Source organism: Quercus lobata, chromosome 7, assembly GCF_001633185.2.
Source record: "Quercus lobata isolate SW786 chromosome 7, ValleyOak3.0 Primary Assembly, whole genome shotgun sequence".
NCBI classification, from domain to species: Eukaryota; Viridiplantae; Streptophyta; class Magnoliopsida; order Fagales; family Fagaceae; genus Quercus; species Quercus lobata.
Window position 1 is genome coordinate 42,146,323 of NC_044910.1, and position 16,562 is coordinate 42,162,884.

At 34.9% G+C, this 16,562-nt stretch overlaps 2 protein-coding genes across 2 annotated transcripts; one reads left to right on the forward strand and one right to left on the reverse strand.

The window, feature by feature from the left end:
• Positions 1-4,037: 4,037 nt before the first annotated feature.
• Positions 4,038-5,673, reverse strand: LOC115951216. The gene is made up of 2 exons (XM_031068406.1): positions 5,330-5,673; positions 4,038-4,873 (listed from the first exon to the last, which is right to left on the reverse strand). The coding sequence occupies exons 1-2, from the start codon at positions 5,546-5,548 to the stop codon at positions 4,241-4,243; spliced, it is 852 nt and encodes a 283-aa protein (XP_030924266.1). The 5' UTR covers positions 5,549-5,673; the 3' UTR covers positions 4,038-4,240.
• Positions 5,674-6,327: 654 nt separating this feature from the next.
• LOC115953618 (expansin-A16-like) lies at positions 6,328-8,764 on the forward strand. Its single transcript, XM_031071354.1, has 3 exons — positions 6,328-6,577; positions 7,391-7,712; positions 8,099-8,764. The coding sequence occupies exons 1-3, from the start codon at positions 6,364-6,366 to the stop codon at positions 8,406-8,408; spliced, it is 846 nt and encodes a 281-aa protein (XP_030927214.1). The 5' UTR covers positions 6,328-6,363; the 3' UTR covers positions 8,409-8,764.
• The last annotated feature ends 7,798 nt before the right edge of the window (positions 8,765-16,562 follow it).

Below are 16,562 nucleotides of genomic sequence, written 5' to 3' on the forward strand. Positions count from 1 at the left end.
GCTTTATAGCTATTGAACAATGATCCAAAAGATATCGAGCTTAAAATTCAGAGCCTTGAAATACGGATGATATCTAATGCTACACAACCAATAAAAAATAATGATCAGAAAATAGTCTAAGCAATAACAATAAAACATTCAGGGTAGACATCAATATATATATAAAAGGCCCAAACTTTCCTTTTCTATAGTGCCGGCTCAAAAAATTCTCTATTTGGTTTCTTTGATAGTTAAGCAAGTATTGGGTCCGTTTCCCTACTTTCCTTGGCTAATTGAAACAATTTAGAATTACTCACAAATTTGAGCTGGGTATTGGAGAACACTAAGCATCTAAAACAGCTATAGACATAAATGAACACAAGAGTCATGGTAAAGCATTCCAATTTCCTATATATTAGCAGATTTAAATTATGGTTAACCATGCATTCCACTGTCTAGGAGAACTTTACAATGAGTCCCATAAAAAAACCCAAATGCCTCTCTCTAAAACTACTAGTAGTGGAAATGAGCTTCCATATCCATATATACAAATTCAACATAAAAAAAAATTCACCTCAACCAGTTGAATCTACAGCACCAACAAAAGTGATTACACAACCAGCCAATTAAAGGGCTTGCGTGGCTTATGAACCACATTTTGAAAATCAGGATCTGTAGAATCCAAAAAAGTGCAAGCAACATGACAGAAAGAACCAAGACACATAGAAGACCAAGAAATGTTAATCTCAAAAGCCACTCCACAAATTTGGTGAAATAAATAATCTTTGATTTAAAAAAAAAAAAAAATATATATATATATATATATATATATATATATGCAGGCAGCTTCCTCTTTTTAAAAGCTGAAGCTTCCTTTCAAAAGACCCAACAAAGGGAAAATGTTAGCACAAAAATATTATGATGCCCTTGCATGATAATCTCATGTGTACACAAAAATATTATTTATTTCCCTTTGTTTCACCAAATTTCACCAAATTATAGATAAGCATCATAGAAGCTTTGATATGATGACCTTGCATGATACAATCATTGATAAAATATTAGCACAAAAATATCTATAAAATGGAAATGAACATAAAACATGTTGAGAACTCTGAACTGGAAAATTTTTCAGATTTATTATATTACACATGGTACATTTCTCTTTCGGCAAACCCAAAAATACAAATACAAATTGTTGTGCCAATATCCTGTGATATCCAGAACACTAAACAAAACTTGCACAGGGCATTAAGATTATTAGTTATGACTGTCACAAAAAGAGATTAAACAAAGCATATTATTTCTGTCTAATGGTTTTTTCTACATGTCAAAATCAACAAAGAAATAAATTTATGGTTAGAGGATACTCAGTTGAATTTGGAAAATATGACACATGTGGAGGCTTTAGACTACTAAATAAAAGGCTTAAGTCACTCACAAGATCACAGCGATCCCGATCACTCTTAAAACCTTGCAACCATCTGGAACTTAGATGATATTTTGTGGATCCACCCTGAATGACACACAACATGAAAGAAAACTTTAGTTTATAAGGCTAACTCTAGAAAGAGGCTACACATACAGTGTCAATAAATAAATAAAATGAAGATATGGTAATAGCTAGGATTTTCTTTCCTCCAACTCTGGAAGCATGTTTGATTATTGGCATTATACATAGAAATTTCAACAAAATACAAGTTACAAAAATCACTAATAAACACCAGAATAGATCTTTGCATCAAGTTGCATGAAAACGAATCATAAGAGCAATGAAATAAACTCCAACAAAAATACATTTTGATGCAAGTTATTTTAATTTATCCATATTGCTAAGCAAACTGTTAAGGACCAGCAATACAGAACTCCCACCGTTCAGGCAAATCAAGAACCAATCTTAGATTATGTCATAGAACTAAAAACAATACATGGTTGTATTGTAAAACAAATGTCTTTGAGTACAGATTTACGAAATCACACAGGGCAGCTCTTATTAAACCAACCTAGATTCATGATGGCAGTGCCATGTTCAAATAAGAAGAACGGTAAGACAAAACATCCAAATAAAATATTGACACACCTCAAGCAAGCCAGATGAGGGATGTCAAAGAAAAAGGATCAAGATATATAAGTACCAAACTAATATATTTGACCTCCCTTAATACAGAATCAAGTGGCTGTGGTTGCACAAAAATCATTAGTAGGAAATGGACTTGAAACTTGTATTGGAGAATATAATGAATCATGATCAAAAGAAATCAAAACTTTTCTCCGTTACACATGAGCTCATCCAAAAAGGGAAAATGTAAAATATTAGCTTTTATGATGCTTATCTATAATTACTTGCTTCATTTGTCAATTTTCTTGTGATTACAAGTATAACTAATAACTATGATCTTTTTTGATTCGTGCAAGGCACTCAAAAATATGAGAACCAGTACATGCCGAAACAGTTTCATATTTTCACAAGCTGGCTGTTGCTTGTACTGTGCTAAACCATGGTTACTTGCAATATTAGAGAGCAAAGAGTCACTTCAAGGAAAAATAAATAGTAAGAAGGAAAAGTAGTTCATGAGTGTCATTTGGTCATTACCTATTCAACAAGAAGTTAACTAGCGTGTGTGTCTGTGTCTTTTGCCAACGCCAATAAGCTTCTATTTGTAATGTGAGAAATCACAACACATATAGCCTCAACATCTTATGCATTCTCAACCCATCGCTACTGCATGTCAGAACCCACAAGTCCCCTGATTTCACCCTCTTCAAACTTCCCTGGCAAAATGGGCAAGATTCTGACCTTGTGCTCCTATAACATGTAGAAAAGAAATGGAATTTGTAACTGTTAAAAATTAAGGCTTCTCTCCATTATCACAAATCAACAGTGGGCTAAATTGGGAATGGAAGGATGAATTTGATAAGGTTATAAATACCAGTCATGGTAGCAATCGATGCACATGGAGTGGCAGCAATTAGGCAAAACCATTTTAGTGCAGGAGTTTTATATGTGCTAATAACAATAGTCACCCCTTAGGTCCTAATTTGTCAAACATTCTGGGTGACAATGTGTGGTAAGCTTGAGAATATTATTAAAGAGAAACAAAAGCCGCATCCTTCCTGCAAGCATTCATGACTGCACCAGGAAGATGCAAATTACAACAAAAAGAAGACCTGTAAGCAACAATAAATTAACTTAACAATGTGCTTGAAGTTAAGCTCTCTCTTATAACCCAACTAAAATTACAACATATATACACATTCATATAAAATCAAAAAAATAAATCTGGAAACAAAAGCAGATCATACTATAGAATATTCCAATGTAGATCAAAATACATGAAGTCTGGATAGAGCCAAAAGAAAGTATTATAATCCTTTTGAGTTCAAAACAAAATGTCTCATTTTCTCCATTAATGTTATATATTTACACATGGCTCGGTAAAGTGAAGTTGTCCTGGACATGAGATATGCCTTTACACCAAAAGGTTTTGGAAATCAATTATATACTGTTTTGCCTTTAAATGAGAACATTGGCAGCTAAAAACAATCATTTATCTTTGTTAATTTAGATAAGGAATATGATAGCAATCCATTGTACAAAGAAGGGGCATGCTTTGTTCCACAACAGCAAGCTTAGGTCACTCACTCTTTCTACGTATGCGTGTAATATGCTTGAGCAGAGCACATTATTTGCTTCAACTTTATTTAAGAACTTGATTGAGTATGTGATTTTATTAAGTTAAAACCAGAGGTCCCCCACCTATGTGATTTAAAAATTGCATGACCTCTGCACAGTAAATACAAACAGTGAGAACCTTCTACTATTCTCCAAGTACAATAGTCAATCCATGCTTCAAATGAACATCTTACACATGGTAGAGCTAGTATATATTAAACCATACAAACTGAACGGAAGAATTTATCATATGTTCAAAGTTCTACAGAACATAGTAAATATGATAATTTAATTCCTAACTTGTGTCTAGCAAACTCAACCATCCATCACCAAACTCCAGTTACCAGCAAGAGAAGGGTTGAATTCTAAAATATTAAATGCAAAATTCAGATAAAAGAAGCATTGGACAAACATATATAAATATAGCTCAAACACATAGGAATGATGAGCATTGTCTTACATACACACTCATAACAAGCATTAGTTTCTACCAATAAAAAAAAAGATAATAGTGCAATAGGTACAATACTGAAAGTTTGATTACTACACCAAACCTACACAACCCTATCGAGACAATCTATTGTTCCTTCACGAAAAATGATAATCAGGGTGCCTTTGGTACTCTTTTTCTAGCCACTTCAGCTGGATGTCTTTGTTATCGGAAAGTGCTGCAAACATGTGTCTACCTGGCTCTTTTTCCATGAAGTAGATGGTGCTAAACAAATGAAGGTAATGACCCGAGTACACCCCGGGAAGACTCAACACCATGTCCAAAATTTCTTTAACCTGAGCCGTTGCTGTGGGAGCAGATGGTGTACAGGCACTTAGATTAGATCTTTCAACAATAACATTTGAGATACTCTTCAAAGAGTCCGACATCTCTTGCGCAGCTGAACGTTTTTTTTTTGGTTTCTTGCAAATTGGCTTGAAAATGTGGACACTAGTTGCCAGGCTTTTCCCCTTATTCACTGCTGGTCCTGCCCTCGACGATGATGGAACTTCAACCTCCATTGCATCAATATTCACAACGGGTTCACATTGGGGGTCAACAAATTCTATACTATTAGCGGAGTCCCCAGACCCTTCGGTGGTTTCCGTTGGTATTGGACCACTCGTGCAGAATGCATTTTTTCCCGTTGCAACCGTGCCTCCAAACATGATGTTTAGGAGCTCACGATTCGGCAAACCATGCGTTTTAAAGGTTTTTGCATCGGGACATGCCTACATGTGAACAACCAGTAGTTAGAACACAAGAATATAGTTTTAGACACTAAAGTTTTTCACAATTATGCACTGATCAAAACTAACCACAGTCTTTCCAGTCAGCTCTTTCATCATTACTACCACCGTCCATCAATTTCTTCTGCTTAACCATTTTTCCTACAACTTCCTTCTATACTCATTGAGGCATTTAAACAAACAGTTCGGGTGCATTTTACAATCAGTTAGGCAAAGTAAGAGAAATGGTATATCCAAATGCAAAGTAAACTCACATGAAAAATGCAAAGTAAACAATGGTATATCCAAATACAACAGAGGTACTAAGAGAAATAATGGTATTAGACAAAGGATCAATAAACCCACACTAGTGTCATGGAAAACACAACAGAGAACCACACACAAACGGTTAAACCCAAAAAACCACAAATTGATGAAGCTTCATGGAAAACAACTTACCGGTGAATGCAGAGATGGGGAGTGGCGGCGACGATGACCCAAGTGGAGAGAAGGTGAGCTCGAGCGTTTGTTGAACAGAGGGGATCTTTTCTTTTGGTTCTGCCTACTGGGTTTGCTTTCATCAACTGCTGTGCTCTGTTTTGATATCTTTCTGGTTGGTGGGTAGGTGAACGACAGTGAAGAGGAATCGGACGGAGCATTGAAGGGGATTGAAAGCATTATGCCACTGGTAGTTGAGAGAAAAAGCAAAAGCCTTGAGAATGGACTGCGTACCGTTGATATGCTCTGTTTTGATAGCTTCTTCTTGTGCACCGTTCTTCTCAGCACTTTGAGCCATGAACAGTACGCGCAAGTGGCAATGCGTTGATTGTTTCAGCTCTTGCATTGAAACGGTGCGTAGAGATTAATAAATGAAACGGTGCGTAGAGATAAATGAAACGGTGATGTCCATGAACAGTGTGTTTGGATAAATGAAACGGTGCGTGTAGGAGAAAACTTGCGTTTCTCAGCAGCAGCTCGCGTGCGCGTGGGTCCCAGCTGAAGGAGAATGAGGCATATATGGTACAACTTCCATCCTACTTTTCTTGGTTTAACATGAATCAAGATGTTAGAGAAAAACAAAAACTATGTAGAACCAATCATGTATTTACCGGAAAAAAAAAAAAAAAAAAAAAAATCGAGGAACAGACCACTATTTTGAGGAGAAAGTTGTTACAAAAATAGAGCGCGTTGTTATTTCTGTTCATGAGGAATGGCGCAGCATAAACATCATTTACTATTAAAACTGCCCTGTTAAATACCATCCTACCATTTTCTCAAAAGAAAAAATACCATCCTACCAAAATTATCGTTTAGCCAAATTTGGGGTAACAAACATTAACTAAATTTAATACCATATATACCCGGTTCCTGGTGAGTATCTAAGTTAAAAAAAAAAACAAAAAAAGTTTTCTTACAAAAAAAAAAAAAAAAAAAACTACAGAAGAGAAATCAAAAAAAAAAAAAAAGCCAGCAAATTACCTCTCTTTGACCCCATGGCACTGCCATTGCAAGTCCTCTTGGTTTCATTGTTGCTGCTCATTGCAGTGCCTGATATCTATGCCACTGTTCACCATGGTGTGCACCATGCAGTTGGATCACGAGCCCATAATCGTATAGTTATGCCCAAGCACCATAGGCCAAAGTTCAAGCCTGGCCCGTGGAAGCAGGCCCATGCAACCTTCTATGAAGGCGGCCCAGGATCCTTCGGTATGAATTATATATGAATGCTTGTTTGTTTTATGTTAAGAAAATTGCCATTGCTTGCTTTTTCTTTTGTGTTTACATGAAAAGAAAGGAAACTAATGAGAAACTAGTCAATTATTTGTTCTGGAATTTCATCAAAAATTTTCTTTTCAAAATGGATAAGATTTTTAGTGGATAAAAAATGTAAGAAAACCAATAGTTTATTTAATCCACTCAAATAGATGTTGAAGCTCCATAGAAAATTTGAATGAGTCCACTAGTTTGTTGTTGTCTTATTAAAGCTGGGTTTGGATACGGATGAAAAGCAATGCGTTTTGTGTCTACGTTTTTTTTTTTTTTTGAGCCGTGATTTTTTATTTTTCTATCAATGCACTATTCACACCAGCAAAATAAGCGATGAACAGTGCACACCAGTGGGTCTTGTGTATTGTTCACCAGACCCACAAACGTTACTTTTCAGGTACTTTTTCATTAAAAATGAGTTCTACGACACTATTCACACATTTAAAAATTATTTTGCTACAATGTTTTCAGTTTTCAGTTTTCAGCAAAATAAGTTGTATCCAAACAGATTCTTAGAAAAGCATTGCTTCAAAATTGCTCAACATTTTTCCAAAAAATGGATCTCACGACTCTTGATTTTTTCAAAAAGAAAAGCTCAACATTTTTCCAAAAAATGGATCTCACGACTCTTGATTTTTTCAAAAAGAAAAGCATTGCTTCAAAATTGCTCAACATGTTAACAAACTTGCATTTAAATTTGTTTTCATGTATTTTTGCAACTGACATTTTTGAAAAAAAAAATTGATTATATAGGGGGAGCTTGTGGTTACGATGATGTAGTGAAAGATGGCTATGGGCTCGATGGTACTGCAGCAGTGAGCAATGTTTTGTTCAACACTGGGCAGGCTTGTGGTGCATGTTATGAAATCCAATGTATCAACTCCCCTCAATGGTGCAAACCAGGGCAGCAATCTCTTTTTGTTACAGCGACCAATCAGTGCCCACCAAATTACTACGAATCAAGTGACAATGGAGGATGGTGCAATGAACCACGTGAACATTTCGATTTAGCCGAGCCTGCATTCCTTAAGATTGCTGCGTACAAAGGTGGCATAGTTCCAGTCCAATACCGCAGGTTCGATTCTTTTCTCATGCTTTATCACACTTGTAAAAATTTTGTGAAGTGAAATATAAAACCCACATCATGATTAACAGATATGTCAACGTTTTCAATGGCATGTGCATATCAATTTGACAAAGAACTTTTTGTTCACCTAATACCAATTTTTTTCATTTCAGACCTATAACTTACATTTGTTTGGATGGATTAAATGGAATGACTAGATTGAAAAGTTATGTAAATTAAAGGAGTGAAATGAAAAAATTGAAATTATAGGGACAAAAAATGAAAATATAATTATAGTTTGTAATTTAGTAATGTTAATATGATTCACCTTGAACCCCAAAGGATTGGCTTAGTGGTTTCTAAACGTGTGATGAGTTATATAATATTTATGGCAGGGTTCCATGCCAAAAGCAAGGAGGAATTCGATTCACCATAACTGGAAATCCTTATTTCAACCAAGTCTTAGTATGGAATGTTGGTGGAGCTGGAGATGTGGAAAGCTTGCAAGTTAAGGGAAACAAAAAACTGAAATGGACACCAATGAAGCGAAGCTGGGGTCAGAAGTGGGAAACAAATGCAATGTTAGTTGGAGAATCACTGACTTTCCGAGTTAGAGCAAGTGATGGTAGATACTCAACCTCATGGCACATTGCCCCCAAGAACTGGCAGTTTGGTCAGACTTTCGAAGGGAAGAACTTCAAGTAGAATATACAAAAACCCCACATCTTCTTGCTTGATTGCTTAAAGTTTGGTGCGTCTCTTATATTTGCTGGCTATGAAAAGGTTGTGCCTCATGGTACATTTGAGGCATTCTATTATATTGTATTCTGTTGTTAGACTTACCACAAAGGTAAGAAAAGAAAAACTATAAATATAGATGATTATGCGAGTGATAGAGCCAATATGAGTGTGGCTTACACCGTATTATGATTTATGTGTACTATCACCTGTATTCAGCTCATCCCTAAATAATGGGTTTGATTTAAAGGTGGTAGAAACACTAGCGGCATGGCTTATTTTAAAAAAAAAATTAATGGATATGTTTGCTTGTTTGGTTCTCAGTCATTTTTTCTCTCCACCTCTTGCCTGATTGCTTAAATTTTAGGTTGAACTATTACTCTGTAATCTTTGCTAGCCAACCTTATCTTAAAGGGAAAAGAAAAAAGGGTTCAGAATTTTATTATATACATATTTATCCAAGGAATCAAAATTTTATTAGTCTTAGAACTATCGTATAATATATGATAGGTATAACTGTGTTTCTTTTTTTTTTTTTTTGTGGGGGGGGGGCGTGGGTGGTGGTGGAACAAATTGGTATGAGTATGACTGTGTTGGTTGCAAGGAATGGTTAGAAAATCTTAAAATTAAAACCAACGACGTCCACCTCAGGTCCAAATCATGGATTCCAAAGAATTGTATGCTCATATATGGCCGCTAGGAACAGAACCAGGATTTAAACTCAAGGGGCCAAGCTAGGATATATGTAATGTTAATAAAATTGTTATATTATGTTGATTAAGTTCCCTAGTTTCACAGTAATATACACTCCACTCATTCACCTTAGCACTAATTTATTAACACAAGGCCCCAACTTTGAACACAACTAGGGAAATTATACACAACTAATTTATTAATTTCACCTTAGCACCTTAGGGAAATTATATTTTACCATCTTAAATTATACTTTTGATTACACTTTGCACCCTAAACTTTTCGAATGTATGTTTTGCACCATAGACTACAATCTTTATTACATTTTACACCCCGACATCAAGTTTGTCATTAATTTAAATGGAAAAATATGACACCACGTGAAAAGTCCTAATTACTCATGTTCTCAATCCTTTAAAAACAAAAGATAAATTACACTTTACCACTCTAAACTATACTCCTAATTATACTTTGCACCCTAAACTTTGAATTTCCATCCAAGTTAACAACAAACTTAACGTCGGAGTGCAAAGTGTAACAAGAGTTATTGTTTAGGGTGAAAAACATGCATTCAAAAAGTTTAGGCTGCAAAGGATAATATGAGGTATAGTTTAGAGTGGTAAAGTGTAATTTTTCCAAATTATATATATATATATATATATATTTATAATAAAAAAATAAAAATAAAAAAGCAATCTAAGAACAGCAATGAGAGAGACCAAAGCGATCAACGACGAGGACTTGGTGGAGTAGAGGAAGAATGAGAGTTAAGAGGGCAATAGAAATCGAAGCAGGTAAAAATTGAGGATTTGCGATTGTTTTGTTTATCTTTTTTTTGTTTAGATTGGATTTTTTGCTTTATTAGTTGATAATTTTGGTTTGTCTAAAGGTTGTTCTTGTTATTTTTGGCACAATTAGATTTGTTTAGATTAGATTTGTGATTTGTTTGTGGGTATTTTTAGTTGATCCAAAGGTTTTCTTATTATTCTTGGGACAACAAGCAAAAGGATTGGGTCAATTTGTAAATTTTGTTAAAGGAAGGGGGCCAATAATATATATTGTGGGACAAATTTCAAATTTTCTAAAACTGTCTCACTCTCTTGGTCTCTCTCAAGTCATGACTCTAACTCTTTTTTTTTTTTCTTTTTTTTTTCTAAATTTGGTTTGTAATTAGTTTTTGGGTTCGATTAGCTAGGCTAATAATCTTAGAGGGGAGGGGATAAGGTTTGGGGGTAACTATAAAAATGAAAAGAATATACTAGTATTTTGTTTTTCTTATAGTTAAGGGCCAGCCCTTCTAAACTCCCCTTAGGTCCGTCTTTGATGGCAAACTCAACTTTTGGATAGGTTATAAATTGTATGTGGTGCATTTGAAATAAAGCAAAATGTAGGTGAGTTTTCATTGCACATAGAGGAGGTATCAACATTGAGAATTAATTTATAACTAATGATAAACAATAGACACTAGAAAAAAAAAAAAAAAACTATAAATGCATCAATCCAAAAATAAACAAAACTATACTTAAATCAAAATTTAATTGCCTCCCCTCATGGTAGAAATGTGATCTATCAAGCTAAATATGAGATAAACCATAGACTTCAAAAAAAAAAAAAATCTATACTTAGATCAAAATTTAATTGCCCTCATTCACGAATGCATATACCCAGGATAGAAATGTGTTCTATTAGGCTAAATACAAGGGAGGATTTTCTTAGACCCATAATACTCTAAATAGCCTATACTTTTTTTTTTTTTTTATTGAAGAAAAATAGCCTATACCTAATACATTCATAAATATCTACCAAATCAAAATATACCTATATGAAAATGTTTTGCAAATAAATACAAAAATGTCACCTCTAATTTTTATATAGTAATTAGGACTGCTTCAAAATACAATTTATTATCATAAGAGTTTCATATTGCTTAGGGGAAATTGCACTTAACCCATCTGTGGTTTGACCCGTTTTTAACAAAGTCCACCTCTAGTTTAAAACTTATTAGTTAACCCACCTGAGGTGCCCTCCGTTAGACACCCGTTACCCACCTTTGCCCTTTCTTAGAAAGTCTCCTTTACTATATAAGCCAAAATTAGAACCCAAATAGAATCCCCAAAAAGAAGAACGAGTTTTCTCCCTCTCTTTACCTCAGAATCCCTAAAAATTCCCATACCCATTATCCCTTTCTCTCTTTACTTCGATTGCAAAGTGAAATTTGAAGATTTACTCTGCTAATTGCGAGCAAAGAGGTGTACTGAAACTTGGGTTTTCCTCTATATCAGGTATGTAATGACTTTGTAGGATTTACCATTGTTGTGTTTGTTCTTTTTCAATGTGTAACGATTGATAAAGGTGATTTTGATTAAAGGTTTTCTGTCATAAAATTAGTGGTTTTCTGTTAAATGATTTCTTGCTTTTATAGATGACATTGATGACTGTGATCCCTGGGAATATTTTGGATAAATGCATCTTTAGGTTGTCTGTGGTCCCATGGAGACAAATTGTTTAGGTGGTTGTGTTTCTTGTCTCCCCTAACCCCACGTTAAATGGTATTTTATGTTGTATGAAATTATTTTGCTTTTGTCAATGATTGGTGTTCTTTGTGCATGTGTTGGTTCTGTATTTAATTACTATTGTTTGTGAATGTGTTTTAATTCCTGTAGATATGGCTGATGAAATTCGTTTTGATTTTACTATTCACCATAGTGGGTATTTTGAGTGGAACCCTAGTTTAGAGTATGTAAGTGGTGAGGTATCTGCAATGGGTAATGTTGATCCAGATCTACTAAGTCATTTTAAGGTACAAGACATTTGTGTTGATGCTGGGGGACCCATTAATAGTAGGGTTTATTATTTAATACCTAGTGGTAACTTAGAGGAAGGGTTAAGGTTAATTGCTTCAGATTATGATGTGACTTACATGTGTGAACTACATGTTGAATGGCCAACAAAAGAAATCACATTTTATGTAAAACCTGAAGTTCAACCAATTGCTATTAAAGAACCTACAGTTGAACTAGATCAATCAATTGTAACAGAAAAGGCATGGAAAATGAATGATGAAGATGATGGTACTAATTATGAGGAGGTGGCTCCAATAATGGGTGAACACACTGGGGGTAGTAACAATATTCTTTCAGTGACAACATTTGTGGTTGAGCAAAATGATGTTAGTGAAGAACCTGTTAAGGGTTTAGGGGATGGTAGTTTTGGTGGGGCTATAGGTGACAATATTGGGGGTCGACAACCTATTGGTTATGGAGAAGTGCATGTGGATGGTAGTGTTAGGTAGAATGTGGATGACAATGCTAGGGGTGGACAACCTGTTGGTTGTGAAGAAGTGCATGTAGATGGTAGTGTTGGACAGAATACAGATGACAATGCTACCTATGGACAAACTATTGGTAGTGAAGATGTTCATATGGATGAACCTGATTGGCTAGATGAAGGGTATGAAGAACTAGATTATCTTGATGACATATTTGATGAACCATGTGTTCAGAACAATGAGGTGTCCAATATGAGAGAGCATCAAAGAGAGACTGAAAAGGTAAATGACGGAGAGCATTTGAAGGAGCAAGTTACAAATAAAGGGAAGAAACAAAAAGTTGCTGCCAGTGATCAAGCTCTTGATGATGATGACTGGGCTAAAAAGGCTTTTGATGATGATGGCACTAGGATCATTAACAATTCTAAGGATGAGGATGAAAGGGTAAGATGGCTAAAATTTAATGAGAAGACTGGTATGAGTAACCCTCAGTTATGCAAGGGTAGGGGTGTGCAGAAAACCTACCAACCCTCCAAACCCGACCCGACCCAACCCAACTTGCCGGGTTGGGTCGGTTTTTAGGGCTCGGTGGGTTTGGTTGGGCTACAAATTTTTTTGGTATAAATGCACTTTTAGTCCTCAGGTTTTGGCTTCACTGCGATGGACAAAAGTAAATATTATATTATTTTTTATTCAGTTTGTCAACCACATCATCCTTTTCCGTTAGTGTGGTGACGAAAAGGACTAAAATGAGACGCGCTAATTGAAATAGGGACTAAATACGGTGAAATGGAAATGTAGGGATCAAAATAGAAATGAAACCAAAACCTGAAAACTAAAAATGCATTTACGCCAATTTTTTTTTTATAGCGGGTCGAGTTGGGTTTGGGTCATAAAATTACAAACCTGCCAAATTGATTTGACCTACCCATATTTTAATATATGTTTAAAATATATTTTATATTTAATAAATTAAAAAAAAAAAAACCAGTTGTAGAGCACTTCCTCAGTTCCTACTATCATATATAATATAAAATCTTATTAGTTCTTTTAATATATATTTAAATATATTATATAATTAATAATAAAAAAATTAGATATATTTTGTTTATAACTGAGTTAGGAACTCATGTATATTTTGTTTATCAACTCAGTTATATACTTAAACATATTTTGTTTACAACTAAGTTGGAATATTAGTTTATATATTAATGTATATTTTATTTATTAACTCAGGTGGCAAGGGTGATATATTTTTTTGCTCAATTTAATAATAATAGTAATAAAAAAAATTGTCCAACCTATGGGTTCAACCTAACCCATGTGGGTTGGGTTGAGTTGGGTTGGACTTATGTGATGGGTTGGGTTGGGTTGGGTTGAATTTTTTGTTACCCACCATTGTGGGTTGGGTCAAAAAATCTCCTCAACCCGACCCATACACACCCCTATGTAAGGGTATGAAGTTTCCAAATGAAAAGGTCTTTAGGGCTGCCTTAAGGGAATATGTAGTGAAAACTTATATGGTTCTCATATAGCCAACCCATCTCCCATACTCCTAAGGAATCACGGGACACAAGAAAACTTCTATCTCAGGTATATACACTAACACCACCCTTTATACTTATGTAAAACACTCGATTAGGGTTATCTTGACATGGAGTTACTATATATTTTGCAGCCTCCAAGGGGATTGGTACCACCAAGGGTACTTGGGAGAAGTCATTCATTCCCATCTAAAAGAGGTGGATTAAGAGCTCAAATGTTTGGTGCAATATTCTCAATAAGAGACAGTATGCATGGCAAGGATAAGGATAAGGGCAATTGTAGGGGCAAGGGCAAGGGCAAGGTATTTGGAAAATAAAGATTGGAGAATATGTTTCCAGTTGTATTACTTTTTTGTTATTGTGCATGTCTAATAGTGGCATGTCACCACTTTCTACCATAAAGTTGTTTTGTGATTGTCTTAGTAGGGAAACAAACACCTATTATTTTTGTACTTTGGCATTGTTTAGCCATTAATATTAGGTGTTATCCACTTTTTTTAAACAATGTTTTGTATATGTTATTATATATGTATGGAATGGTACTCTTGCTCTAGAACATACTTCTTTATGCTTCAGAATTTGATATAAACAAAATCTTGTGAGGTACATAACAAGAACACATTACATATTAGTTAGGCATTGGCAACAATGGTAAAAACCATACTCTATTCATGGAATACACTTCCCAACAGTGACATCAACACATCACATTGCCAAAAGTGATATCAATACAACACATTGCCAAAAGTGGTAGTAACCAAAATTATACTATAATTACAACAACTTGCCTTCAAGGCAGACTCAATGGCTTTGTTCTAAATTCTCTCATCCTACCAAAAAACACAAAAAAAAAAAAAAATAGCAAAAAAAACCCATGACACAGCAAGTGCAAATTTGTAGTTGTGTAACTTCTCATTAGCTATCCTCTCTCTCACCCTAGCTTTTTCTTCCCTTCGCTTGGCTACTTTTTCCCTTCCTCTTGATTCTTCTTCCATTGCACGAGCCATCATTTTCCTCTCAGTAGCTACTTTTTCCCTATCACTAGCCTCCTTTTCCTTTTCTTGTGCAACTCTTGCCTGATTCTTGTACATATTGATTCTTGCAAGGACAATGGGTGCAACTTCAGACCCACGCTTACATATTTTGCCATCCAACCACCTAAAGTATTTACAAATAGGTTCATCATCCTACAAACAAAATCAAATTAGGGTTTTCATAAAGCCAACAAAACCAACAAAACTAGAAAATAAAAAAAAATAAAAAATCTGAAAACTAATTGTTATTCACCACATCATAATAGTAACACCCATAAAACCTTCTCCCAAAATTGTTCAAGATCAAAGTAGTCCGTCGCTAACAACGGTCAACAAAACATGAATGGTTACTGGAACCCGAGTAATAACTTGAAGAAGACATGTTCAAAATTCACTTTGGCAATCGAAGTAAAGAGAGAAAGGGATAATGGATTTGGGGATTTTTAGGGATTCTAAGGTAGAGAGACGGAGAGAGCTCATTCTTCTTTTTGGGGGTTCTATTTAGGTTCTAATTTTGGCTTATATAGTAAAGTGGATTTTCTAACGGAAATGGCAATGGTAGGTAACGGGTGTCTAACGGAAGGCACCTCAGGTGGGTTAAGTGGTAATTTTAAACCATAGGTGGGCGCCAAACCATAGATGGGTTAAGTACAATTTTGCTTATTGCTTAATATACAACTTTTTGGAGAAAAAAAAAATGTCACTTCGTACTATTAATAAGAATTAACAATGTTTTCCAAAGTTGTCTTACTTGTCATGGGATTTTTTTTTTTTTTCAAAATAAAATAACAGAAATAATACAACTCTCATTTTTCAGCTTCATTCTCTCTCTCTCTCTCTCTTTTCTTTTTTGGTAGAAAACTTCTTCCTCTTTGTTTACTCTTATGGAATATGGGCATTTATCCACATTTAAAAATGTAAATAAGTAATCAACTTTGGTGTGAGGACTTAGAGTCAAACCAAAGGTGTTTTTAGATGAACTTATAAAAAAAATTATTTTACTTAAATATAAATTTGGCAAAAATATATTTTTAAAAACATGAGTTGACTATGTTAAATTGAGCAAATCGGAATATGAGGAAAAGAAAGTGGTCGGGTCTTCAACACAGGTACAACCAATGTTGTTTTCTCCTCTTATACTTCTAACTACTCTTGATTTGTTCAAAAAGAAAAGCATTGCTTCACAATTGCTTGACATTCTAACAAGTTTGCAATTAAATTATTTTTGATTATTACTCTAGGAAAAAAAAATTATTATATGGGAAGATTGTGGTTACGAAGATATAGTGAGAGAAGGCTATGGCCTCAATAGTTTTGCGGCAATGAACAATGTTTTGTTCAACAATGGGCAAACTTGTGCATGTTAAAAAATCAGATGGGTAAACTCCAATAAATGGTGCAAGCTCGGGCAACCATCTCTCTTTTTTTACGATGACCAATCTCTGCCCACCAAACTACCACGTAGTAAGAGACAATGGAGTAGGGATGGCAATTTTGCCCCATCTCGCCCCGCTTGACCCTCCCTTCCCCGCTTCGCCCCACATAGGTTTTCCCCGCCTCACAAAGGTGATGGTGCAAGGAT